At 43.9% G+C, this 27,544-nt stretch overlaps 1 protein-coding gene and 1 long non-coding RNA gene across 4 annotated transcripts in view; one reads left to right on the top strand and one right to left on the bottom strand.

Moving 5' to 3' along the window:
* The first annotated feature begins 1,701 nt into the window (after positions 1 to 1,701).
* On the top strand, positions 1,702 to 19,249 carry LOC119863420. Of its 3 annotated transcripts, XR_006277884.1 has the most exons (5): positions 1,702 to 2,008; positions 7,555 to 7,702; positions 8,759 to 9,124; positions 16,596 to 16,732; positions 18,060 to 19,249. It is a non-coding gene; the product is annotated as an uncharacterized LOC119863420 (long non-coding RNA). The 3 variants fall into 3 exon arrangements; XR_005295609.2 differs by lacking the exon at positions 18,060 to 19,249 and having other exon boundaries at positions 16,596 to 17,154; XR_006277883.1 differs by lacking the exons at positions 7,555 to 7,702; positions 18,060 to 19,249 and having other exon boundaries at positions 16,596 to 17,154.
* Positions 2,790 to 27,544, bottom strand: part of SCTR (secretin receptor) — a 29,740-nt gene continuing 4,985 nt past the window's right edge. Inside the window, exons 3-13 of the mRNA XM_038421858.1 lie at positions 18,048 to 18,158; positions 12,738 to 12,841; positions 12,268 to 12,365; positions 11,079 to 11,211; positions 8,901 to 9,054; positions 8,742 to 8,802; positions 6,557 to 6,626; positions 4,635 to 4,726; positions 4,352 to 4,490; positions 4,125 to 4,166; positions 2,790 to 2,969 (exon numbers count right to left, since the gene is read on the bottom strand). Coding sequence (XP_038277786.1) covers positions 2,790 to 2,969; positions 4,125 to 4,166; positions 4,352 to 4,490; positions 4,635 to 4,726; positions 6,557 to 6,626; positions 8,742 to 8,802; positions 8,901 to 9,054; positions 11,079 to 11,211; positions 12,268 to 12,365; positions 12,738 to 12,841; positions 18,048 to 18,158 — 1,184 coding nt within the window. The remainder of the gene's footprint in view (positions 2,970 to 4,124; positions 4,167 to 4,351; positions 4,491 to 4,634; positions 4,727 to 6,556; positions 6,627 to 8,741; positions 8,803 to 8,900; positions 9,055 to 11,078; positions 11,212 to 12,267; positions 12,366 to 12,737; positions 12,842 to 18,047; positions 18,159 to 27,544) is intronic.

The following is a 27,544-nucleotide window of genomic DNA, read 5'->3' as shown; positions in this document are numbered from 1 at the left end:
GACACCTGGATTCCCCCACACTAAGCCCCTCTACACCTGGATCCTGCTGGGCTGAGCTTGCCTGCCCACACCTGGCACAGAGGGGCAGAGCCCCAGGGTGTTTCTGGGACAGGCCCAGTTGCCCTTGCACTGTCAAGGCTGGCTGCAATTTCATGGCCCTGGGGCTTTGTCCCGGGGGGCTGCTGGTGATCTCCCACCTCTGTGCACCCAGTGGCCTGTGTGTCCCACTGCCATGCTGGAGGCTCCACATTTATTTATCAACAAATAAAATGTGCAGAATTTTTATATATATATATTTTTTTTTGTGCGAATTTTAATTTTTGGGGGCAGAATTCCCTCAGGAGTAAAAGCACTGACCCGAGTGGAGGAAAGAATGTAAATGAACCTTTTTCTAAGCTCTCGAAAACACCCGGCCACCAATTGGTTTGGATTCTATTTCCAGCTGAACTATTTCATCCCTTCCTAACTGGGACCAAGAAGACTCAGTTGGCAAGATACTATTCTTAAAATCAGAATTTTGGACAAGAAAGTCAGGTGGCATATATGTGTAGCCAGTGCTTAATTGGTAATGAAAGAGGTGCTGGGGCTCAAGCTATTAGGTGCCAGGGCTCAAGCAATTTTTCTACATTCATAACTGATGTGGCAAGCCCAGAGGTGCGAGGGCTATGAACTGCCAAGCCCAGGGATGCCGGGGCTCAGCCTTGGCAAGCCCTGGCACAAATTAAGCACTATGTGTAGCGCCATTGAGGTCATGCTCTATATAAACTCATTGATTTCAGTAGTATTGTGTAAGGCAGAATTTGTAAAGACTTTCCCTGCCTTCACTTGGAAGACCGGGGAGACAGATCCTCACAAGTATAGATACAACAGTACATGTTGAAGGCTTTTTTTTTTTTAATTTGGGGGAACGGGGTGCTAGTATGGGACTTGTCAGAATGGGTCTCAGCTTCTACCAGTTCAAGTGATTATATTAACCAAGACAATACAATTGTGTTGTTTTCTGATAACTGCATTGTTAGAACGGTTGAAGGGAAGAAAACTATTCCCATATATTCCGATGCCACTGAAACCTAGCTACACAATGGATACATAGTAGGAAAGAAACAACAGCTGGGCCAAGCCCTACCCTTCCCAGCATATTTCACCTACAACTGGGAAATTTTGAAGACAGACAAGTTTTAAGGGTGAAACAAAGGGTTAAACAACTAATTCTACATCTTCAACTAAGTGGTGCTTTAGACTATATTGGCAACCTTCATCCTGCAAAGCAGAATCATATCTACAGGTCCGGCCTTCAACAGGAAAAGAAATTTGAAACATTTTATAATCATGAGTCCAATCCAGCCACAATGGAGCGGAAGGATGCCATGGTATAGGAAGAAGGAATTAACGAGTGTATCAAGGTGTCAGAAGCGCCAGGCACCCAGCTGAGGCAGGAGCAGAGTCTAGCTAGCACAGACACAGGCACTCAAGCAGGAGTGAGGACTAGCGGGAGCAGGAGCAGTCTGTCAGAATGTCAGGGTCCAGACCAGCTAGGAACAGCTGCTAGCCTGCTCCCTGACTAATTGTGCTGGTAGGCAACCAGTGAGCTTCACTGCACCGCCTTAGACCTCAGAGTGCCAGAGCCCCTGATTGGTTGCTGCTTTAGCAGTCCTGCTTATAAGCCTCGCCTCCAGAGCCGTTCAGCGCATACCACGCCCTTTGATTCTAGCATTTGGCTTCTGTCTCTCCAGTAGTGTCCCTCAACTCGTTTCCTGGTCTTCACCCACCTGGGACTCAGCTCTTATTGGTAGGATGAACTCTTGCCCTCACCATTAGGCCTGACTGCCCACAGCCTGGTTGGCAACACAGAACTACAAGGCAATGGGAATGATCCCAGCCAGGTAATGATACTGAGCAGACTGGAGAGACTATGTCCCTTAGGGGCCTATATACCTGCCTTGATCCTCACCTGTGGATTGGCTGAACCCCTGGTTGAATGTCCTGGGACCTATCACAAGACCTGCAGGTAATTGCCTCTGATGACTCATCACACTCTCTGGCTCAGGAATGACTGATTAGATTTAAGCAAGCTCAGGTTCAGAGGTAACTCAAGGCTGACTCATCACACAAGGCAGAAATCATCATAGTTTCCTTTTTCCAACGCCAAGGGTGGGTAGGGCTGAGGATCTGAGAAGATTCCATCCATGTCTGGTTTAAGCTGCCATTTGAGCCTGTTGAGTAGTTGGTTGGGTGGTTTTATGCACTGTGTTATACCGCTCTCTCCTTAGATGTCCACAGCCTCTCACTGTGCGCTCTTCTATAGAGAACAATTGTAGTAAGTTGGTGTGGGGTCATTCTAGCAACACGGCCAATCCATTGTAATTGGTGCTCTTTAATGAATGTAGTCAAGTGCTACAGATGTCATTATTTCTTAGTTTATCTAGCCTTGTCCCTCCTAGGATATGGCCCTGGCACCTCACTTCAAATGTTTGCAGCTTATCTTCCAGATGCTTTCTCAGTACCTTCAAGTAATGTAGGTACAATGAATGTTGTGTATATATAATCTGGTTTTAGCTGTCATGGAACCAGAAGGGGCGGGGAGAGGAAAGAGCAGAATCCTTGCAAAATAACCATAGTAGTAATACCGCTATATAGGATATAAACAAACAGATCTGCTGCAAGAACAGTTGACAGAGGGCCAAGTTCTGCTTTCAGATACATTCAGGAGGTTCTTTGTGCAGACCATGGGAATCAGTGCAGCCCATGTATATCTTAGGACAGAAGTAGCCTGGACTGCACTTTGTTGGCTAAATTACACTTGACTTCTGGATAGTCTGCCTCTTTTGCTCTTGCGGGCTGGGCTTCATCTGCATCACCTGGGTGAAACCACTTCCTCCGTTACTGGACAAAGAGTTGAGGTGCTGATTCAAGTGAATGTCTTGGCTTAAATGCCACTGCCTCCATTTTCTGTGAATTTCCAATTGAACCTAAGCAGTAAAGTCACAGAACATTTTGGTCAGTGAGTTTGTGTAAAACCTTGCATTTTTGCAGGGAATCAGCACAATGGGAAAAGGAGAGACAGTTCCCCTTACCCAAAGTTTATGTTTGTTCCACATGAGGTACTCTTTATTTAACCCCGAGTTTAAGAATAGAGGAAGGTACTGGATACTATTATTTTATTGTATTGCGGTTAGAGCTGGTTGGGAATTTTCTGAACAAATGTTTTTTCTTCAGAAAAGGGTAAGGGTCGGTTTTGACAAATTTCCCATTTTTTAATTTTTTTTAAGTTTCTAAATTATGCAAACACTCTGTTTTGACATTTTCAGAATACAAAGTTCCCTTTTTGTGTTTGAAATGGCTTTTTTCATTCAGAAATTTAAGTTGATTTTATAATTTCTTTTTTTCAAGGTTGATATTTAAGGGAAACCATTTTGATTGACCCGATCCAAAATTGTTTTTCAGATTTTCAATTAGTGAACGTTTGAGATTTTGACTTTTTGGCTAGATTTGGGATGGGAGAAAGTTTTTGAAATCTCAAATTCTCTTGGGATGGGAAAACTGTTTCCAACTCTGCAGTAATTAAGGTAGCACCTAGGACCCATAGTCATGAACCAAGACCCCATTGTGCTAGGTGCTGTACAAAAACAGTCCCTGCCTCAAAGATCTAAGATGACATCATTTATTTGGACTCTAATAAACCTTTTGATACATTCCGTCACAAGAGGTAATTAAGGGAACTAAGCAGGCATAGGCTGACAGGCAAAGTACTGCTGTGTATTAGAATCTAGTTTAGATGCAGATACCAAAGTGTAGGAATACCTGGTCAGTTTTCAGTATGGCCAATGATTAACAGGATGCTCTCATGTTCCCTCCCAGGCCTGGTGTTTAATAATCTGGGGAAAGGGTTGGGAGACAAAGAGGTGGCAAAGTTTGCAGATGGTACCTACTTACATAGGTTACTCAAGTCTAAAGAAGACTGTGGGGAACTTCAGAGGTGAAGCTAGGCAAATGGGCAGCAGGCTGACAGATGAAGTATAAGGGGATTCACATGCGAAGGAATAATTTGAACTAATGCTCATTGCTACTGTAAGCTTGAGCCTGTGGAGGTACCTTAATAGGAGCTGTGTGTGCAGAAAACTCACCTCGCCATTGAGAAAACAGTACAGCACAGCCACAATAAAGCCCTGTAAAATAACAGAACCATATCAACCAGGTTTAATATATTGGGGACTGTTTTTCCAGATTAGCATTGATTAAAAAAATTCCAAAAACAGATCAAGTATCTTGCTTTTACTGCTGCAGAGGGGATATTAGAAAGGAAGGGAAATGTCATTTCTTTGATTAAAAGGTTATAGATGTCAAATATCACCTGGAATGATCCGAGTGCTAATTCAAAAAACAGCTGAATTTCCATCGTGCCGCTGTTCACGTCCTCAGGGAAAAAAGCAAAGATGATATAGTGAATTCCAAAAAGGGGGATGAGAAGAAGTGTCGATTTTGCAAGTCTCCTAGGAGTAGAAATAAACGGGAAGATGATATCATAAAATGGGAGAAAGGGGAACTATTTAAAGGTGAGGTGTTTATATATATTTATATTTATATATATATATGTATATATACCACATCTCTTAAATAGTAAAGAGATAACCTACTTGTATTGGTTGAAATCATTTCCCCTTCCTTCTGGCGATCTGAGCTTTCTCATTAAGATTCTTAAAATATTTACAAAAAGAATGAAATTAACCTGTAAAAACAACAAACATGGATGATAGAGGTCAGACTATTGAAATCTCTTATTAGCAGCGCACTGCTGTGCTCTACACGGGATCTGCAGCCTGGCTTTACCCATCTGATTTAACTAACTACATTAATCTCTAGGTGCTCCTAGAGAGTGACATTCACCTATGTATCCCTATTTTGAAGACTTAAGCAGCACATAGGCCCTGTGCTATCCCTCTGCCAAGGGGTTAATTTCATCCAGACACAACTAAATAGTGGACAGGATTCATTATCCAAACTTCAAGACAAATCATCAGAGAAAAGGGAGGTGATGCACACTGGTAAAATGAATAGTTGCTACAATTTTCAAATATCCCCTGTTCAAAATTTGGCTTTTAGGGGGCCAGCTGATTGCCCCGGCTTGATTAGACACAGGTGAAGATGTTCAGAGGAAGCCATTAAAATTATCCTTTGACAATCATTGTTACAGATACCATTTGTTCTGCATATAGGGGATCTTAGATACTGAATCCACATTAACTACAGGCAAAGCAGGTTTCATAAGGTAACCATTGTAGGAGTGCTTTCGTTTTCCTCCACAAGGAGGAAAGCCAACTAAATATGCTGATCTGCTTCTTGGGAAGTAGGAAAGGGAAACAATATCTTTCTCTGTTCATTTGGCCTGCAGACAAAGAGTAGAAATAATATGATCTAGTCACATACAGATTCAGTTCTCCTTTCTTGGTAAGGAGGAGTGTAACAAGATTGGAGTATGGAGAAATAAAATTCAGCTTATCTGTTTCACATCACATCTCCCAACGTGGATACTCTGTGCTCCAGCCACTACGCAGCTAGCAACCCATTAATTTACTCACCTGCAGTGGCTTCTTCGTCATGCCACTGCACTGTAGCTTTTAACCCTTTCCTACACATACTGTATTAAATATAACGAGCTAAATTTTTGGGGTCTCAGGTTAATTTGAGTAAACATGAAGGGGAACCTTTTTGTGTTTTCCCCAGTGGACATTGCAAATAGGAATGCGTTTTTGTGTGATGTAGATTTGTTAAATGAGTGATTCCTTATTTTTATGCATTAAAATATTATTGCATTGCCATGTATGTGAGCCATCTTCATAGCTGTGCTTTGTGCGGCTCGAGGAAAGACACCCCCCCTCTGCCCCAATACACAATTAAGTTTGTCACTTTATCGCAGAATTTCCTGACCTGGCTGTAATTTAAATCTCACTCTATCTAGTATGAATGTAGGTTGTTGCAGTCAATGAAAAGAAATGCTGTGGTCCTGCTAAATTTTCTGATTGGCTTGCCCAGTTGTCCCGCCTTCTGTTTATCTTTCTGGGGTCAAGAGAGTTGAATGGGTGTAAGTGAGGGCAGAATTTAGCCCTGGATTCATATTGAAAAGCTAAAACTGGTGGCCGTGTGGTGTACAGCAAGTTGGTTGTGGCTTTGCTGAGCGAGGCAGTGTTGGAGGTTGTAGGCAAAACAACTGTTGTGCTGAAAGCTTCGGCCCTTTTGTTTCTCCTCCAGAGCCTCCCATGGAACAGTCCAAAACAAGCTTTCACAAGACAGTTGAAGTTCATGTGAAATCAGCAGGATGTGGAAACCTGATCCCTCTTAGGCTTTTGCTTCTTGGAAGGAAGATCAGAGCTTTCTTTGTAAAGTTAGCCCTAAGGTATTAGTTACAGATGCTGACTCCTACTAAGCAAAAGTCACTGAGGTTGTATCACATGTTTAAAATCATTTGATAAACGGTTTTAAACCACATCAAGTGGGTGATCTTTGATTTCACAACATTTGGAAATGCACTTTGCAAGCACTTGTTACAGAACAGACTTACAAAAATAGACAGGACTACAGGGCCTCTAATGATCCACCAGATAGCAGCATTGGTATTAATGTCCCAACACCTGTAATAATAATAAGAAGAAAAAAAAGATGTACTTTTTAGATCGCCAAATGCCAACTGCTTTCACACAGGGTTTTTAATTTCTTAGCTCTTCAAATAGGTCTCTATTCACAATATTAAATTTCCATTCTACTCCTGTCCCCACTAACATCAGTGGCAAAACTTCAGTGAGACTAGCCAAATGATATATTGCACTTAAAATGAAGTACAATCCTATTTATCCAAAAGCCTTGCGGAAAACACCTGAAGCCATCAGAGAAACGAGGTTTCATTGTTCTTACAAGTCAGCTACAAAGCCGGGCTTTGAAATGGCTGTGCTCCAAGTCTCTTCCTAGAGTGCAAAAAGAGAAGGCCAGGTGGCTTTAAAGGGCATCCACTAGGTTTGAAAAAGCTGGTGCCTTTGTAGACAAACCCTATTTAAAAGCAGTTTAAAATCATTTTGTGCATACTGAGTCCCTCAGTGCCATCTGGCAGAGAGCGCATCATACAATAACTCACATCAGGCCAGACACACTCATTGCCCCAACACACTATTGTCATAATCTGTTTCTAAAAGGTGTCATGTAAGGTATCATAGGCAAACCAGTAACACACCGGTCATTAATATCATTGCACCATGTACGTACAGGGGGTTGTATACAGAAGTATGGATGTGTGCTGGAAATATGTTCTTAAAAGGTGTTTTTCAAACAGTGCATAAGCCCAGCCTGTCCAAGACAAAGGAATTTTATTTCACCATTTTCATGTGTCTCCAGTGTAAATGGAGCCAGGTAATACCACAAGGAACAATGAAAAGTACATCTGCATAGAAGGAAAACAAAGCCATCAAGCTAAACAACCAGGCCGGGGGAGGAGGGGAAATACCGCTTAATGATCACAATGGGGGATGGAACTGGAACCCCAGTAACTCTTCATGACTCTTGAAACAGAGACAAAAGGCTTTTGGAAATATAAACAGAAGAAGAGCCTTTTTGGCATCCATCACTTAGGGGACAAAGGGGAAGTAGTGCCCTTAGAGCTCATCAAATGTGGATCTTCTTGGCCTGAAAAACCAAGACCAGCTGCAACTGACTATAGGTAAGAAAACCTGCTTAGGCAAAGATTGTAACTTGCTGAGGCTTTAGTCATAGAAAGCATTTGTTTTTTTTGCCCTTGTAACCATACCTGTGTCTTCTAGTGTCTTCTAGTCCTACCAAGTTCCCAGCCAATGGGAGCTGCAGAGCTAGCGCTTGGGGCAGGGTGGGGGCAGCATGCAGAGTTGCCTGCCATGCCTCTGCCTAGGAGCAGCCAGGACAGGTTGCTGCTTGCGGGGAGCCACCCGAGGTGAGCGGCCCCCAGATCCAGCACCCTGCGCCCTCTCCTGCACTCCAACCCACTTTCCTGAGCCCCCTCCTGCACCCAAACTCCCTCCCCCAGAGCCCACGCCCTGCACCCCCTCCCAAACCCCAACCCCCTGCTGGCTCTGCACCAACCGGACTATAAACCGGAATTTCAATGAAGATCAGAAATGCCAATTTATAGAGCTTTCCATTTGGTGAAGTGCTGGATAAAACAGCTTTTACCGTATAATGGAAACCACTTCAAGCCGGGGGTGCAGTATCACCCCCAGCACCCTTAGTTCCAACAGCTATGCTGGTGTGTGCTCTGCCTCCTTGGAAGCAGCGAACTTAACTTCTGTAAGGGTCCAGTGAGAGGGACTGGATGCTGCAGGAGGGATGGTTGTGGTTGTTGGTGTCACCCTGCATGGAGTAGTCAGGCTGGTGGAAGGCAAGATGAGGTCCCTCTGCTATGAGAAGGCTGCTGGTGTCAGGGCTCTGAGCCAAAGCTGCATAGCACCGAAGTTTTATGCCAGGGCTACCGGGCAAGTGGTGACAGAACCCCTTACCAGTCTGGGTGAACCCCCTAAGGTCACAATTCTGAATCAGGGTTTAAGTATCTGCACAACCTTCAGGTCCTAACTGAACCTCAGCAAGTGGAGTTTGATTCACTAGGGTTAAACAGTAATAACAGCTTACGAGGTTTTCAATGGGAAAATAATCTATGCAGCTGCCTCTTATACATTTATGTTGCATGTTCCCCTATTGAGTAAAACCTGTATTTAATTAAAATGGCTTACCCTACATCTTCACATAGGTGCCTGGCGATGGACCATGATGTAACAAATATGGTTGGGGTGCCTGCAATGGAAAATCCAGTTATTGTTCTATAAACCGCTCACAGATAAATCAACAATCACCCAACCATTATTCTGATTGAAAAGATAAACAAACAGTACCCCATCCCAGGGCGATGAACCACCAGAAGAACTTCCTTTCCGAGAAGAAAGAAACAACAAGAAGGGTGTGGAGATACAGTCCCTCTACAAGAAGCCAACTGTAGTTAGCCATGATGCAATACTGAAAGAAGATCATGACGAGTTTACAACCAATCTGAGGAAACAGAGAGAGTATCATTTGCTTGTGCTGCATCTCCATCTACCTTCCTGCAGAGAGTCAGAAGGTAAACATGGATGCACAATCATTTTTGGTATCCAACATTGAAACAGATTGGTGGGCTTACTCCAGATGTTGACAGGAAAGGAAGTGGGGGGTCCAGTGGGTAGGGGACTTGAGAAAGATGGGTTCACTTCCTTACTCTGTCATAGACTTCTTGGGCTGGGCAAGTCACTTAGTCTCTCTCTGTCCGACATCTGTCAAACAGGGATAATAACTGCTCAGCAGTGTTGTGAGGCTAATTACATTAAAGACTGTGAAATCCTCAGGCAGTATGGTAATGAGGGCTGTATAATACCTAAGAGAGTTGCCAAATGCTGGCACTCGCTGTTCCCTTAATTTGGCAACCTCAGTAGATAGGCCATGGATTGTATGAATCATGAATATGCAAGAAAGCAAAACCTTTTCCCCAACCTACTGGGTTGAAGCCCATCTTCATAGCTGACAGGTGGTTAGAGTTCCATGGGTTTGGGGTGGGGAGGCTGAACTGGGGAGCAGATGTAGCACTGACTCTCTTTCCATGGCCTCTACCCCCTTGGAAGGGGGACAGAATAATGCATTGCTGCAGAGGAGGATGCTTATGGCTTCGTGCCTCCTAAGACAGCCATGGATAAGGGTTTCTTGCCTATGCAGGTGAGCTAAGGGCAGGCTCTGCATGGTCTAATGAGTGCTCCCTTTTCCTCTTCTATGTGGCCATCTCCCACCAATCACACAGACAGAGGAAAGAAAGCCTGTGACACTCTGCAAGATTCAGCTCAGAGGGTGAAATCCTGGCTTCATCAAAATCAATGGCAAAACTCTCATTGACTTCAATGAACCAGGATTTCCCACAAAGCACTTCTCCCATCTATTTAGATTCTTCCTTGGGAGGAGAGAATAAAACCAATGTCTAGCCCAAACTTGTAAAAAGATGGTGAGAATTTCAGCTTGACACAATTAACATGTACAACAAAGTGACAAGAGGGAGAGAGAGAGGTGCTTTTATATAAGACAATCCTTTCTTAGGTTCATAGATTCATAGATATTAAGGTCAAAAGGGACCATTATGATCATCTAGTCTGACCTCCTGCACAATGCAGGCCACCGAATCTCACCCGCCCACTCCTGCAATAAACCTCTCACCTATGTCTGAGCTATTGAAGTCCTCAAATCATGGTTTAAAGACTTCAAGGTGCAGAGAATCCTCCAGCAAGTGACCCATGCCCCATGCTGCAGAGGAAGGTGAAAAACCCCCAGGGCCTCTTCCAATCTGCCCTGGAGGAAAATTCCTTCCCGAATCCAAATATGGTGATCAGCTAAACCCTGAGCATATGGGCAAGATTCACCAGCCAGATACCCAGGAAAGAATTCTCTGTAGTAACTCAGATCCCACCCCATCTAACATTGCATCACAGGCCATTGGGCCTATTTACCATGAATAGTTAAAGATCAATTAATTGCCAAAATCATGTTATCCCATCATACCTTCTCCTCCATAAACTTATGGAGTTTAATCTTAAAGCCACATAGGTCTTTTGCCCCCACTGCTTCCCTTGGAAGGCTGTTCCAGAACGTCACTCCTCTGATGGCCAGAAACCTTCATCTAATTTCAAGTCTAAACCTCCTGATGGACAGTATATATCCATTTGTTCTTGTGTCCATATTGGTACTAAGCTTAAATAATTCCTCTCCCTCTCTGGTATTTATTCCTCTGATATATTTATAGAGAGCAATCATATCTCCCCTCAGCCTTCTTTGTTAAGCTAAACAAGCCAAGCTCCTTGAGTCTCCTTTCATAACACAGGTTTTCCATTCCTCGGATCATCCTAGTAACCTTCTCTGTTCTCCAGTAACTCTCTATGTTAAGGAAAGACCAAGGAAGTAGGCTCCCTTTCCTGCATCAGCATTTCCTTACAAACTGCCTTGATGAAATTCCAGTGGAAGGATGGGGAACTGAAGATTCTGGAAGTCTGGGGGTTTACCGTGTGTGCCCCGCAGTAGTTAACGTCCTCAGAAGAAAACAAAATGATGTCTTTGATTAAGTTTGACAAGGCTCGGAACATGAAGGATGTAAACAGATGCATGTGGATGTAGTTCCTCGTACAATGGAGCCTTCTGTCCAAAAGAGAGAAATCTCATGAAATTTTGTTTCTAGAGAGGGGATAGCTTATTGATCTAATCAGGTTTCAAAGACCTAGGCTCCCAGGGCCTACAGATTCAAAGCCTAGCAGAATCAACTCAGCCCTTTGTCCTTCAAAGGGACATCAGTGTTAATTCCATGCAATTTACCTGCCCTGAGGGTTCCTTTCAACAAAATCTGAAAAAACAATGTCATGTCTGCTCTTACAGGGAAGATATCAAGGCACTGCTATAAAAGTCGTGGGTAATATCTGTAATATCTCTGGCCAAAATTTCCCCTCCTGCACATTCTGAACTGTGATGTGTGCCAAGCTGCTGCCCCCCCCCCCACCCAGAACTGGTTGCACATCAGTGCTGCTGTCTAGATTCTGGTCTTGTACCTGCAAATCCACTATGTGCTGAATCCCCCAGCAGCCAATGGGAAATCTGTGCCTGCAGACTTAGGACGGACTACAGTTTGCAAAGCATTTTGCGTCCCGAAGCACTTTACTGATACATTATTTATGATAAATGAAGTTTATTTGGTTGAGTAACCAACAAAATCAAGCCTCCGAAGTACATAAATTATACATGCCCGGGGCTCAAATTTGTACGCTGCCATGCTGGTAAAAATCTGAAATACTGGACTGCAGCCAATGCAGTTATTCCAGATTTAGGCCCAAAAAAATGCATTTAAAAAAGGAAATTTAGGCTGAATAGCAAAGGAAAAGCTTCCTGCGGGTGAGAACTATTAAAATGTGAGCTAGTCTCGTAAGGGAAGAATCCTGCACTAACAGGATCTCGTGGTTGCAGTGCCAATCTTGGAAACCAGCCTGACAAAAGCACAGAAAAAACATGCTATGGGGAAGAATCCTGCACTAACAGGAGATGGACTAGTGACCCCAAGCACATTTCCAGCTCCGATTTCTATAACAATTTTGAAAATTTCACCATTTAAATTCTTCTGAAAGCAAACAAAGGAATGTGGGGCATCTCTGGATTAATCAGCAGTTCCAAACAAATTCAAACAAACAGCATAGAACTTTCCCTCACCTAAATGAGGCCAGGATTCCTAAGGCTACTGTCAGAGTCCCAAGGGAGGTACTGTATCCAACTGTGTACATGATCTTCAGCTTCATGAAGTAGACGCGCTGTAAAGAGACAGACATTTGAATCTTCGCTTTAAGTTTTAAATATCTCCTGGAAATCAGCCCATTTTGACGTGTTAAGAGAAGAGCATCCACTTTCTTTCTTTGTATTGTTTCACATCTGTATTTTTTTTCATAAACATGGGTATTCTACTTTTGGGGAAGGAGTGTGATTGCAAACTGGAGGATCTTCTGGGACAGATGGATAGACAGACAGTCACATACACACAGACACCCCCCGCCTGACTACCAATCTCACACTTGAACCGCAAACACCATCCTTTCTCTCTGCTACTAATTTGGAATATCTCTCCTCCCGGGTCATTGTTTCATGAAACAACAAACTGTAACTTACAAACAATAAATCAGACTCACTCTGTCCTCATTGGCAGTGTCGTTCACGTCATAGCCACAAGCAACATCGGGTCTCGGGAATGTCTCTGACCAACCTTCACTGGTGCAGTTTCGATGCACAAAACCTGTATTGTGTCAGCAGTAACAAAGCAACGTGTAATGCCTCCCAACTGTACCGGGATGATTATTCCATCTGCTGATAAGTAACAATGGCAGTGTTCCAACAGCATGCAGAATAGTTCTCTTCTCGGAGTGCAGACAGCATAATACAGGTGAAGTGCAACTATCGGTGTGAGCATCTTTTTGATGTAGCTTAGTAGCTGAACAGAAGCAAAATGAATCACCTGAGTGTCTAAGAAGGCTAGGCGCCTCATCCAAAGCCCAGTGAAGTCAATGGAAGACTCCGTTGGTCACAGTGAGCTTTGGATCAGGCCTACAATCCTGTATTAATGAAGTTACTGGGAGTTATGCTGTTGGCTGCTTCAGTGGGAGCTAGATCAGGCCCTACAGTCCTATACTGTTTGGCTGTGGGCAACATGGGAGACTGCTTCTCTGCATGTGTGTCTTCACAACTGAGATCAGCTGAGGTGTTCTGACTAACAGTGGGTATTCACCCACGAAAGCTTATGCTCCAATACTTCTGCTAGTCTATAAGGTGCCACAGGACACTGCTGCTTTTACAGATACAGACTAACATAGCTACCCTTCTGATACTTGAGTCCCTAGTCTTGAACATCGGGGAGCTGGAGATGTGATTCTAAGCCATAGACATTGACTCTGGAGTTCGGGGACTGAGTCTGCTAATCTTTAGGGGCCCAGTACAAAGCCCACCAATTCTTCAGGCTTTTTTCTCAAGGTAGGGAGCAGAGGAGAGAATTATGTGCATAGTGCATGCAATTTATTGATGAGGTGGCGAGTTAATTATATTGATATTTGTCCAATGTATTGTGTGTTTTTCATGATATTGTTCATGCATCCGAGGACAGTTGCGATGGGTGCATTTTATTAATTGAAACATAAATAAGCAAAGCTGTTCTGTACATCTGGTATTTGCTGGTTTGTGTTCTGGGAACAGCAAATCTGTGACTCATTGCACCACAGATTCATGCCCCAGAGAAGTTTGACATTTTCCTGAAGATCCCCCTAGCTCAGAGGTCTGATTGCTTATCTCTGACTGATGAGAGGATAAGATGTTTGATTTGCAGCAGTGGCTACTATTGCCCCTTTTTGACTTGAGAGGCTAGTTAAATTTGGGGGCCCTCAGGATGCTCCAGTTGGAACTAGAAACTGATGGATTCTGGTATTTTTCCTTGTTTAGCCACAAGGAGAGCACAAATTCCTGTTCCTCTGAACACAGGAGGAACCAGAACCAAGAGGAGCAGTCTTCTTGCTCACAGCCCCAAGCCTCCATAGCTAGCAGACCCAAAAGTTTGTGCTCTCTCTCTCTCCAGCCTCTTTCAGGGTCACACTGCACTCACTGGCTAGCTGGCTGCCTGACTCTGGCTCCGCCCCACAGCCTCTGCCTCTCCCTGTTCTTTGTCTCTTCTCAGTTTCCATATGTTCTCTCACACACCTGGTCACACCCAGAGGAACCCGCCACCCACCTGGTGCTAGTTTCTGGGCAGATTCTCTTTTTTAGGTTTTAGGTGTGGCCCCTGAAGTGTTTCTTACAACTATCTGAAGTGAAGGGCATGTTTACACATCAGTTTGAAAAAGGTTTTAACTCAACCATAACAAGGTTTCCCCCAGCTCATAACAGTACAAACAGTGCCTCAGGTCTGAGGGCTCTGTTCAGTCTGTACGAAGTCACTGCTGTGATTCTGAATGATGGCTCATCTCTTCCCTTAAAAACCCAACCATGAGTGTGTATATTTTGTGTATTTTTATGGGATTTACAAGGAAAACACATCTGATTTGTACGCATGTGTGCCAGAAGGAGGGGAGAGCTTAGTCCTGTGGAATTATAACATGGATATGAGTCCTTCTTATAGCTTTCAGAGTAGCAGCCGTGTTAGTCTGTATTCGCAAAAAGAAAAGGAGGACTTGTGGCACCTTAGAAACTAACAAATTTATTTGAGCATAAGCTTTCGTGAGCTACAGCAGATGCATCCGATGAAGTGAGCTGTAGCTCACAAAAGCTTATGCTCAAATAAATTTGTTAGTATCTAAGGTGCCACAAGTACTCCTTTTCTTTTTGCTTCTTACAGCAGTAAACCATATCTGTGTATTTTCTACCATGTGGAAAAAGAGCAGCACCTGACTGACAGTATTACCAGTCTGTTGAGCAGCCGGCTTCCAAGAAGAACTCAGTTTACAATCTGAAGTGTGATGCATTCCTTGAAACTTACATCACAGGAATGTCCCTCAGTAGTTTTTCCCTAGTGAGCATGCATATGTATGGATTTTACATACATTAAGTCACAAGAGGCTGGGATTTGCAACATAATCAGAAGCAATCTACGTGTGGAATTTCTAGAGAACCAATCACAAACTGAATGTGTTTAAGTTTATTGATGTCATAGTGCTCACACTTGTATTAGCACCTCAGAGTACAAGAAAAAAGTCCTGGTCTTGGCCTAGACAAGCTACAAGCCAACATCAGATCACTGGAGAAAAGTAACTCTGACTGCTTGTCACTATGGCCATGTAACCCACATGGTGTGCTGAAGAGAAACATATTTTTGCCAAGAAATAAAGTTTGGGTGATAGCGATAGCCATGTGCAACTGTCAGCCAGAAGTGACCACTGTCTCATCTACTCTAGAGATATGGGGTGAAATACTGGCCATACTGAAACAAACTCCCAATGATTTCAGTATGGTCAGAATTCCATGGATGCCAACCTCATCAGCAACCATTCTCAGGATAAACCCACTTGCTCTTCTCCATCTCTTGTACTCTTCCAGTGCAGAGACATGACTCAAAGGGCCATATTCAGCTCCTCAATGACCGCAGCTGGTTCCTGACAAGTTTTGTTTTCCTAAATGGTATCACATGGTTTTTATTTTTCCAGTGATTCTAAGCTAAGCTATCACATTTCTGTAGCAGGAGAGTCTGGCAAGATCCCTCCAATACTCAAGGGAGAGAAGGAAAAGCAACTAAGATGCATACCATGTGAGATTTTGCACTGTCTCATGCCCTGTGGGACCCCATTGGACTCAGTAGTATTATTTGGAGAAAAAAATCAGCACAATATTTGGGCTGCTGCGCCAGACAGGACAATTCTGATATACTGACAGCCCATCTACATTTTGTTCTGACTTTACTATGCCCTTGGAAAAAGGTTATCACTTAAAGATCGGGTGGAAAAGAAAGATGCCTGACCCAGGCTTTGAACTCCTTGGGTGGCAGACATTAGAGATGTGCCAGATATTAGATTATTATTTACTTTTATGGAAGTCTTGCACGAGCTAATGTCTTTGGAAAGGTCAGGTTTGAATTTTGAGTCACATTTTTCTAAGTTCTGAAGGCAGCACCGCAGCAAAAAGGAGAAGAAGGGGCATCTCCTGACAATCCCCATCTTCCCCGTCGCCTCCCCACCCCATCCTTCCCTCTCAGCCTGTCTACAAAGTAGAGCACAAGTGTCCTTGACTGTATAAGCAGACTGTGGTGTGTTTCTATCAGACAGAGATAAGCAACATTAAGTTAAACCAAAATGCAGTGCTTAGAAGTGGGTCTAGAAGTGTGCCTATATCTGACAACCCAGAGTAGGAAGAAAGGCTCTAAGTGTGTCAAAGAGGACAAGGCATGATAAAGGGGTGGTGTGTGCACAAAAGTGCAGAGCTTTAGATGCTTAATCAAGAAGGAAATTTAATATTGATGTGCATGAGTATTGTTTTAATGATGGTATTTGATTTTTAGAAAATATTTATATTTTCAGGAAATCACGACATGCTCTCTTTTATACTCTGCTGAGACTTCATCCCGAATGCGTGTGAGACTCAACATTCAGATCTGGATCTGACCTTCACTCAAACAATATTTGGGTCCTGACTTTTGTTTCAGCTCATTACACAGGTGGGGATCAGCCAAGATGTTTGTGATGCAGATACAGATCTAGATCCCAGAGCTGCGGGATGTTTAGATGGAGGATTTGGTTCAGACCCATCTGTGTCCCTAACATGTGATTCCTTTGTATTTGTGGCTATCAGTATTCTTTGTAACTAAGTGGCTAAGAGAGAAAACTTTTGGCAGTTGTTTTTCTTTCAAATAAACAAATCTTCTGTATATCTGTTTTTCCCCCTTAAAATTGCATAAGACAGGGCCGTAGGCATTTTAAGAGTTTGAATGTATGAGTCACAAACAAGTCATAGTATATGTAATAGAACAGAATGTAGCTGCATTGGAAATAAACTGTTGTTGGTTTCAACCCAAGATGCTAAATGAAAGAGTCACATTTTTTTTTAATGCTAGTGGACATTGTCTTGTGATTCTGTTTTCACCCACTCACTTTGATCATTGCTTATTATTAGTGACTTACTACAATTCGGATACTCAGTACATTAAGGGCAAATTAAGTTTAGAATTGTTAGAGTTATGGTTTCCCCTTCCTTCAGATAACAGAATGCACCCATGATTTCAGATAGTAACCTTTGGATGTACGACCTCTGTTCCACTCCAATCACCATCCAACTTTGATATGTATGCTACTGTTTTCTACTGGACAGACTAACTATTGGACCTTCTCAAGTGTTAGCAGCTCCCTCTAGTGGCTGAATTAGTGGCCATGCTTTTAGCATACAGAGGCTTGTGCTTTTCCAGCCAAAAATCATCATGAGTAGAGCTGTCTAGGAAATGTTTTTCCCATCCTATGAGAATATTCAACATTTCAAAAGATTTCCCCATCCTGAATTGGGATGAAAAGTTGATTTTTTTTTCAAACTGAAAATAAAAAAAATCAAGTTGGGTCAACTGAAACATTTTGTTTTAAAAATTCCAAACATTTTATTCCAATTTCAACCTTTTTTCTCTTCTTTTTTAAATTAGGTATAAAATAAGTTATATTTTCAAATGAAAAGTCTTTTGAAATGAAAAACCAAAAAAACGTTCTTCATCCCTGTCTGAGCCTTATGGATCACCAGAATAAAAAAAGAGAGTAGTTAGTTTTATTTTTGTTTTTAGTCAATTTCATTTTCAGGCTCTCCTGCATTAGTACAATGATGAAAATATTCAGGCTGCAAACACCACAGAATTCTGGTCACTGGCCTTTAAAAAAACGTGGAAACATTTTTTCTTAGTTTAGGTTTTCTAAAAACGAAATCTGACCTGACAGTGTCCCCTTTTAAAATTGAATGACATTTAAAGGATTTTCTTTTAAATTACTTTATTTTACCTTTTTTTCCAGTAAGCATTTGGAAGAATTCTGGACAATGAGCATTGACAGTCTGTCCAATTGAAGAAGAAGGCCAGCAGCTCATGTTATCCCACATTCCAGCACATCTGCCTAAGATGTAAGAACAAAAGCATCATTGCACATATTCCCTGGACAGTCACATCTTCAAAGAATAAAAACATTCAGTATTGTATTCTTAAAAGCAAGTCTGAAGGACTTTAATGGGGCTTTAATGCTTCCACTGAAGACAATGATTCTTCACCCTCTAGCTACAGGTAGTTCCCTTAACTCCTTTGGACTGCTTGCTTCATCAGGATGAGGAAGATCTGGGGCCTGATTCAAAAGCAGAGAGAAGTCAATGGAAGTATTTCCATTGATTTCAATGGGTTTTGGATCATGCTCTTGGCCCATACTCTTCTATCACAATAACTGTTTAATGAATTTTTTGGATCACCTCAGGCTTTCTAAAACTGCCATTTGGAAAGCATCTAGTCTTTTATGTACATACCACAATTAATTTGTATAAATACAAAAATGCACACCTTGACTAATATGTTAAAGAGCTAAAAAATTATATTACAGAAAAAGCCTGAAGATACTCCATTGATCTCACACTTGTACAAATGTAAATGCTGATTACTACTTCAACACCTCATTCATTATAGCTGAGATTGTGTTAGAGTGAATAATGTTAATGTACAGCATTCTGGGCTCAGCTGTGGTTCTCGATTGCTTTCCTGCTGTAAGAGATCAAAACTTAATTTAGTTATTCTAGAAAAGCAATTACTGTGATTATAAAGGAAACCAATTACAGCAGCTAGTCACAAGTTAGGGGGAAAGAAAGATCATTATTCCCTCCCAAATAGTAGTCAAATCTGACAGAAGGCTGACTACTGATATTATTTCTTGCACAAGTCCATGCCTTTGAGACCGTACTGTTTGAACCTACTTTCCCACCAATTATTTCAAGTTGAGGCCCCACCTTTGAACCATTATTGATTTGAGATCCCACTGCAATGTATTTAGTGATGTAACTGTTGTGACTTTTTCTCTGTATTATACCTTTAACTCACTAAGGTCTCTGCTCTCTGCAATGACTGGCAGACATTCTGAGTGCACACTGTTAGCAGAGAAGAACACACCCTTTGCACTCTCTCTCTCTCTCTCTCTCGCATGGAGACTTTACTTTTGTTCTTTCTTGTTTTGGTGCTCTCTTCATTTAAGCACAAGTCATTCAAATTCAAATTACCTGTTTTGCTATCTGTATATGGAAAAAAGTTACGTTTGCCATCACTCAGTTATATTAATTTTAGCCACCATTCCCCTCTCACCACCAACATTTTCTAACAGACTGAGAAACAAGGCAGCTGGCGCGATGCTGCATTTTCAGACTAAGGGCTCAATCCTGCTAGATGCTGAACACCTTGTTGAATGGGGCTGGCTGGAAAACAAGAATTACATTTTGTGAAAAATTTCCAGATTTCAAAATTTGTTTTTGCTTTGTGATGCAGAATGAAAACAAGACTTCTGTAAAAAAAACATCAGAGAGAGAAAAGTGCTTGGCACTTTCTACACAGTGCTGAGTACCTCACAGGATCAGCAGCCATCAGACTGACATTTTTCAATTGATTTCTTCCTGTATGACTGTGATCATGTTAAGAAACAAGTAGCTTACTTATGGCCAATGGCTTTCAGCTCTGATAAATGCCTCCGCTTGAATGTTTATCTGACCTGGCAACTGTTTATTTCTAAGCAATATGATTTAACTACTGCAGTTCATTCAAACCATACATTAACCCCAGTGATGTTTACATTGAGATCTGTTGTGCTATCTGGGTTTAAAAGCTCTATGTCAACAGAGCTGACATAAAACCTGTGAAATAAACTGTTCTAACTCCCAAGTGTCAGAGGGGCAGCCGTGTTAGTCTGTATCCACAAAAACAACACGGAGTCTGGTGGCACCTTAAAGAATGGGGGGTTTTACCCATGAAAGCTTAAGCCCAAATAAATCTGTTAGTCTTTAAGGTGCCACCAGACTCCTCGTTGTTTTTGTTCTAACTCCTTCATTTCACAGAGTACAATATCAATTTCAACACCAGCAAGTCTGTAATATTGGGAGATGGTTTTCTCCAGGGACAATGGGGCAGGGGGGATGGGAGGGGAACAAACAAGTTTTCAGCTACTTTTGCCCTTGGACATGTAAGGCCAGATTCTCATGTGGCACAAAGCTGTTGGAATCTAAGCCCTGGTCTACACTAGGAGTTGAGGTCGAATTTAGCAGCGTTAAACCAATTTAACCCTGCACCCATCCACATGACAAAGCCCTTTTTTTCGACTTAAAGGGCTCTTAAAATCGATTTCCTTACTCCACCCCCGACAAGGGGATTAGTGCTGAAATCGGCCTTGCCGGGTCGAATTTAGGGTACTGTGGATGCAATTAGACGGTATTGGCTGCCGGGAGCTATCCCAGAGTGCTCCATTGTGACCGCTCTGGACAGCACTCTCAACTCAGATGCACTGGCCAGGTAGACAGGAAAAGGCCCGCGAACTTTTGAATTTCAATTTCCTGTTTGGCCAGCGTGGCAAGCTGCAGGTGAGTGCAGAGCTCAACAGCAGAGGTGACCATGCAGAGCTCATCAGCAGAGGTGACCATGATGGAGTCCCAGAATTGCAAAAGAGCTCCAGCATGGACCAAACGGGAGGTATGGGATCTGATCACTGTATGGGGAGAGGAATCCTTGCTATCAGAACTATGTTCCAGTTTTCAAAATGCCAAAACATTTGTCAAAATCTCCCAGGGCATGAAGGACAGAGGGCATAACAGGGACCCGAAGCAGTGCCATCTGAAACTTAAGGAGCTGAGGCAAGCCTACCAGAAAACCAGAGAGGCAAACGACCGCTCCGGGTCAGAGCCCCAAACATGCCGCTTCTATGATGAGCTGCTTGCCATTTTAGGGGGTTCAGCCACCACTACCTCAGCCATGTAGTTTGACTCCTTCAATGGAGATGGAGGCAACATGGAAGCAGGTTTTGGGGACGAGGAAGATGATGATGATGAAGAGGTTGTAGATAGCTCACAGCAAGCAAGCGGAGAAACTGGTTTTCCCAACAGCCAGGAACTGTTTCTCACCCTGGACCTTGAGCCAGTACCCCCGAACCCACCCAAGGCTGCTTCCTGGACCCGCCAGGCAGAGAAGGGACCTCTGGTGAGTGTACCTTTTAAAATAGTATACATAGTTTAAAAGCAAGCATGTTTAATGATTATTTTGTCCTGGCATTCGCGGCTCTCCTGGATGTACACCAAAACCTTTGCAAAAGGTTTCTGGGGAGGGCAGCCTTATTCCATCCACCATGGTAGGACACTTTACCACTCCAGGCCAGTAGCACGTACTCGGGAATCATTGTAGAACAAAGCACTGCAGTGTATGTTTGCTGGAGTTCAAACAACATCCATTCTTTATCTCTCTGTGTTACCTCAGGAGAGTGATATCATTCATGGTCACCTGGTTGAAATAGGGTGCTTTTCTTAAGGGGACATTCAGAGGTGCCCATTCCTGCTGGGCTGTTTGCCTGTGGCTGAACAGAAATGTTCCATGCTGTTAGCCATGGGGAAGGGGGAGGGGCTATCCATGTGGTGGGGCGAGGCAAAATGCGACCTTGGAACGAAAGCACATGTGCTATGTATGTAATGTTAACAGCAAGGTTTACCATGAAAGAGTGTATCCATTGTTCTATAAAATGTGTCTTTTTAAATACCACTGTCCCTTTTTTTTTCTCCACCAGCTGCATGTGTTTCAAGGATCACAGGATCTTCTCCTTTCCAGAGGCTAGTGAAGATTAGAAGGCGAAAAAAACGCACTCGCGATGAAATGTTCTCTGAGCTCATGCTGTCCTCCCACACTGACAGAGCACAGATGAATGCGCGGAGGTAGACAAAGTCAGAGTGCAGGAAAGCACAAAATGACCATGAAGAGAGGTGGCGGGCTGAAGAGAATAAGTGGCGGGCTGAAGAGAGGGCTGAAGCTGAAAGGTGGCGACAGCATGATGAAAGGAGGCAGGATTCAATGCTGAGGCTGCTGGAGGATTAAACTAATATGCTCCAGCACATGGTTGAGCTGCAGGAAAGGCAGCTGGAGCACAGACCGCTGCTAAAGCCCCTCTGTAACCAATCACCCTCCAAGTTCCAAACTCCCCAAGTTCCATAGCCTCCTCACCTAGACGCCCAAGAATGCGGTGGGGGGGCCTCCAGCCACCCAGCCACTCCACCCCAGAGGATTGCCCAAGCAATAGAAGGCTGGCATTCAATAAGTTTTAAAGTTTTAAACTTTTAAAGTGCTGTGTGGCCTTGTCCTTCCCTCATCCACCACCCTTTCCAGGCTACCTTGGCAGTTATCCCCCTATTTGTGTGATGAATTAATAAAGAATGCATGAATGTGAAGCAACAATGACTTTATTGCCTCTGCAAGTGGTGATTGAAGGGAGGAGAGGAGGGAGGTTAGCTTACAGGGAAGTAGAGTGAACCAAGGGGCGGAAGGTTTCATCAAGGAGAAACAAACAGAACTTTCACACCATAGCCTGGCCAGTCATGAAACTGGTTTTCAAAGCTTTTCTGATGCGCACCGCACCCTCCTGTGCTCTTCTAATCGCCCTGGTGTCTGGCTGCGTGTAACCAGCGGGCAGGCGATTTGCCTCAACCTCCCACCCCGCCATAAACATCACCCCTTACTCTCACAGATATTGTGGAGCGCACAGCAATCAGTAATAACAGTGGGAATATTGGTTTTGCTGAGGTCTAACCGAGTCAGTAAACTGCGCCAGTGCACTTTTAAACGTCCAAATGCACATTCTACCACCATTCTGCACTTGCTCAACTACTGTCCAGGCTGCCTGTGTATGGCTTCATGAGTCATGGTATTAAGGGGTAGGCTGGGTCCCCAAGGATAAATATAGACATTTCAACATCCCCAACGGTTATTTTCTGGTCTGGGAAGGAAGTCCCTTTCTGCAGCTTTTGAAACAGACCAGAGTTCCTGAAGATGCGAGCATCATGTACCTTTCCTGGCCATCCCACGTTGATGTTGGTGAAACGTCCCTTATGATCCACCAGTGCTTGCAGCACTATTGAAAAGTACCCCTTGTGGTTTATGTACTCGCCGGCTTGGTGCTCCGGTGCCAAGACAGGGATATGGGTTCCGTCTATGGCCCCACCACAGTTAGGGAATCCTATCGCAGCAAAGCCATCCACTATGACCTGCACTTTTCCCAGGGTCACTACTCTTGATATCAGCAGATCTTTGATTGTGTTGGCTACTTGCATCACAGCAGCCTCCACAGTAGCTTTGCCCACTCCAAATTGATTCCCGACTGACCAGTAGCTGTCTGGCCTTGCAAGCTTCCACAGGGCTATTGCCACTTGCTTCTCAACTGTGAAGGCTGCTCTCATCTTGGTATTCATGCACTTCAGGGCAGGGGAAAGCAAGTCACAAAGTTCCATGAAAGTGCCCTTATGCATGCAAAAGTTTCGCAGCCACTGGGAATCGTACCAGACCTGCAACACTATGTGGTCCCACCAGTCTATGCTTGTTTCCCGGGCCCAGAATCGGCATTCCACAGCATGAACTTGCCCCATTAGCACCATGATGCCCATATTGTCAGGGCCCGTGCTTTGAGAGAAGTCTGTGTCCATGTCCTCATCACTCTCGTCACCGCGCTGACGTCGCCTGCTCGCCTGGTTTTGCTTTGCCAGGTTCTGGTACTGCATATACTGCTGGATAATGCGTGTGGTGTTTAATGTGCTCCTAATTGCCAAAGTGATCTGAGCAGGCTCCATGCTTGCTGTGGTATGGCATCTGCACAGAAAAAAGGCGCGGAACGATTGTCTGCCGTTGCTCTGATGGAGGGAGGGGTGACTGATGACATGGCTTACAGGGTTGGCTTACAGGGAATTAAAATCAACTAAGGGGTTGGCTTTACATCAAGGAGAAATAAAAACAACTGTCACACAGAATGGCCCCCTCAAGGATTGAGCTCAAAACCCAGAGTTTAGCAGGCCAATGCTCAACCCACTGAACTATCCCTCCCTCTGGTATTTCAGGCAGGACTGAATCTCCATTAAAGTTTTCAAGGTGCCCCGGCAGACCTCACCAAAATGATTGTCAGCTGTTGATTTCATGGATGGGGGAGCAAATGAATACAAAACAAATCTGGTCTATTTCTTGTTTTGATCCACTCCATCTATCTTTTACATCTTTGGCTGGTAGCAGATGGTACAGTAGGACTTCAAGCCATCCACATCTCCTGGCTGCTCAGCAGAAGATGGTGCAATAGGACTGCTAGCCATCCTCATCTTCTGCCTGCTCACCATAAGATGGTACAGTAGGACTGCCTGCAGGACTAAAGAGAATGACCTGGTCGAGTCACTCCTAATTTAGCCCCTGCACCCATGTCTGCCCAGGCGCTCCTGACCGACCTTACCAAGGTGGCCAGGAGCACCTCAGACACGATGACGATGGTTTTCAGGCCTATTGCACCATCTGCTGCCATAAGGCAATGGGTTGCTGCTGCTGTGTAGCAATGCAGTACTGCGTCTGCCAGCACCCAGGAGACATACGGTGACAGTGAGCTGAGCTGGCTCCATGCTTGCCGTGGTATGGCGTCTGCACAGGTAACTCAGGAAAAAAGGCGTGAAACAATTGTCTGCTGTTGCTTTCACGAAGGGAGGGAGGGAGGGCCTGATCACATGTACCCAGAACCACCCGCAGCAATGTTTTTTGCCCCATCAGGCATTGGGACCTCAACCCAGAATTCCAACAGGCAGCAGAGACTGCGGGAACTGTGGGATAGCTACCCACAGTGCAACACTCCAGAAGTCAACGCTAGCCTTGGTACTGTGGAAGCCCTCCGCCGAGTTAATGCACTTAATGCACTTAGAGCATTTTGTGTGGGGGGACACATAATCGACTATATAAAAACGATTTCTAAAAAAATGACTTTATAAATTCGACCTAATTTCGTAGTGTAGACATACCCTAGATGTAACTGGCCAGCTGAGAAGTGGCTCTGAAAGATGGTATCTCTCAGCTGCAGTAAAGCTGGCATATAGGCTCCTGTGGCAACTACCCATCCCGACCCCAGTATAGGAGGCATGTCAGAGTGAGGGCAGAGCACAGCTGCATTCTGCTGATTCTCAGCTGGTGTATGCTCTTTGGGACAATAGCCAGCTAACAAAAATTAGAGCAGCCCCTAAACTTCTCTGAATTATGCCAGAGGGAATAAAGATACCAGTTCCCGAAATAATCTCCCTCCCCAGTCACTCTCCTGCACCAAGCACATTCCAGGTAAGAAAGAATCTCTCCCCCCATCCATAAACTGGAGTGTAAAAAAGAGTGTTATGGTAATTAAGGGTACGCCTACACTGGAGATGTAATTTCTAGCTTGGGTACGAACAGGTGCTAGCTTTGACCTAACTAGCATGCTAAAAATAGAAGTGTAGCTGTGGTGACGTGGGCAATGGGCTGGGTTAGCCATCCCAACTACATACCCACCTCGGGCAGCTAGCCCCTCACTGCTGGTGCCACTGTGGCTGCACTTCTATTTTTAGGGTGCTAGTTCCATCAAAGTTAGCAATTGTACGTCCACCCGAGCTGGAAGTTGCGCCCCAGCTCCAGTGTAGACGCACCCCAGTGGTATTTGAGTGTAACACTCCTCCCTTAAACCATGGTGGGAAAATCCAAAGGGCTCCTTTTATTCACATAGTAATCTACAGAACACGGCCTTTCGCTTAGACGTTTTGTGCCTGATTCTGGCACAGCCCTAACATCACAGAAATCAGCAATGTGCAGAGCACCATTAACTAATCCTGTTTGTTTGAGCTTTTTTAATGGATGTTAGTCATCAGAAGGAGCACATGTCCCCTACGGAAACTCTTTCCCTCACCCGTCCCAATTCCACGCCCAGCTGCTCCCTCATTTGCCAGGTAGAGCTTTTGCAGAGGGGTCCGGGGTAGGTATACCAGAACAAGGGAAAGAGATGGGGGAGCCACACCCTGCCTAGCTGTCTTCGTCTTTCCTGCATACTTACTCCTATTATGTCCACCACAGGTTGTCCAGGGGTTGGTTCCTCGCTGCACCAACCTGAGGATCACTGCACATGTATTTCTCCACACAGGTGTCAAGCATAAAAGCATGCAGATAACAAAAGCAAGAAGCCATTAGTGCTGGCAGGTTCCCACAACTTCAGCCTTTGCTGGATGTAATTTAAATTAACCTCACTGATATTAGAAGCAAAAGGCCACAGCTCTATTTACATAAGACACCAAAGTAATAACAAATCATCATTAAAACATGAACAGAAGGCAGAAGATACTGTTCTTTAGTTCAATCACTGTTCTGAAGTCATTACCCAGGAAAAAACACTCGCTTGCCTGGGTTTTCTCTCCCACTCTAACAGGGTGACTGATCATTCCTACCAGAGAGTCTATTGACTTATGGGAACTGCTTTATTCTGACTCCCATTTACAAAGTTACACCAAGGGTTGAATGTGGCCCTTTGTTTTTAACTGGTTTCTTCACAGTTGTTTTTCCAGTAGCAAATCCCATGTGATGATTTCCAGTAACAACCAGAGATGGGCCAAGGAGGCAGTTTTCAGCTCTGGATCCAGGGTAGGTTTAGACTAGATTTTGGGATTCAATTTGGAGACTAAATCAATATTAGGTTCTGGATTTAATGGAACCGAAATCTTTCAAAGTATCCTCATAGGCTTTGGTCCCCAAATGCAAGACTTCCACCCTCTTGGGCCAAATGAGAGGCAGGTTCTCAACTCCTCTAGAAATCAGGCCATGAGCATCTCACTCACTGAGGCAACAAAAATGGAGGCACTCCACATTAGTTGTGCTTCTGAACATTTAGATGTGTAAATGTCTTTGGGGCTCTGTTTCCTTACCAACAAAATGATAATAATAGCACTTACTTATATGGCAGGGGGGTGTGAGGCTTAACTCAAGAATGTGTATGTATGGTGCTTTGAGATCCTCTGATGGATCAAAGACGATGAGAGGATGGAGTGTGAAAAGGCAATCCCTGTTCCTAACCACTGTCCTCTTCAATCGCTGGCAAATATGACCAACCAAATATGAAACAAGTGACCTAATATTCAACTACAGGGAATGTCTTAGGGAAAAGGAAACGTATTGTGCTTCCATGAGACACAGCATGAGAGCTCTGAAAAATTAGATTGTGCCATAGAGTAAGTCCTCTGGGAAGCATAGAGATGCCACACTTCTTGTACACCCTTTATGCATCCATTTACTTTTCTTGTGAGGCACTGTATGCTGGGTAATAAAAGCAACAAAGTAGCCGAGGGAAGGCTTGGTCTCAAGCTGGGGCTGGAGAGTGGTAGGGGGTTTGTTACCCTATTTCTGTACACAATTTCCTTCCTAACAAAGGGCTTCTCTTAAGACCTTAGTAAGATACCACTTGGACAAACCACAGTGAGGTCC

This window comes from Dermochelys coriacea, chromosome 11 (assembly GCF_009764565.3).
Source record: "Dermochelys coriacea isolate rDerCor1 chromosome 11, rDerCor1.pri.v4, whole genome shotgun sequence".
NCBI lineage: Eukaryota > Metazoa > Chordata > Testudines > Dermochelyidae > Dermochelys > Dermochelys coriacea.
This window is presented reverse-complemented; position numbering and strand designations above follow the sequence as displayed.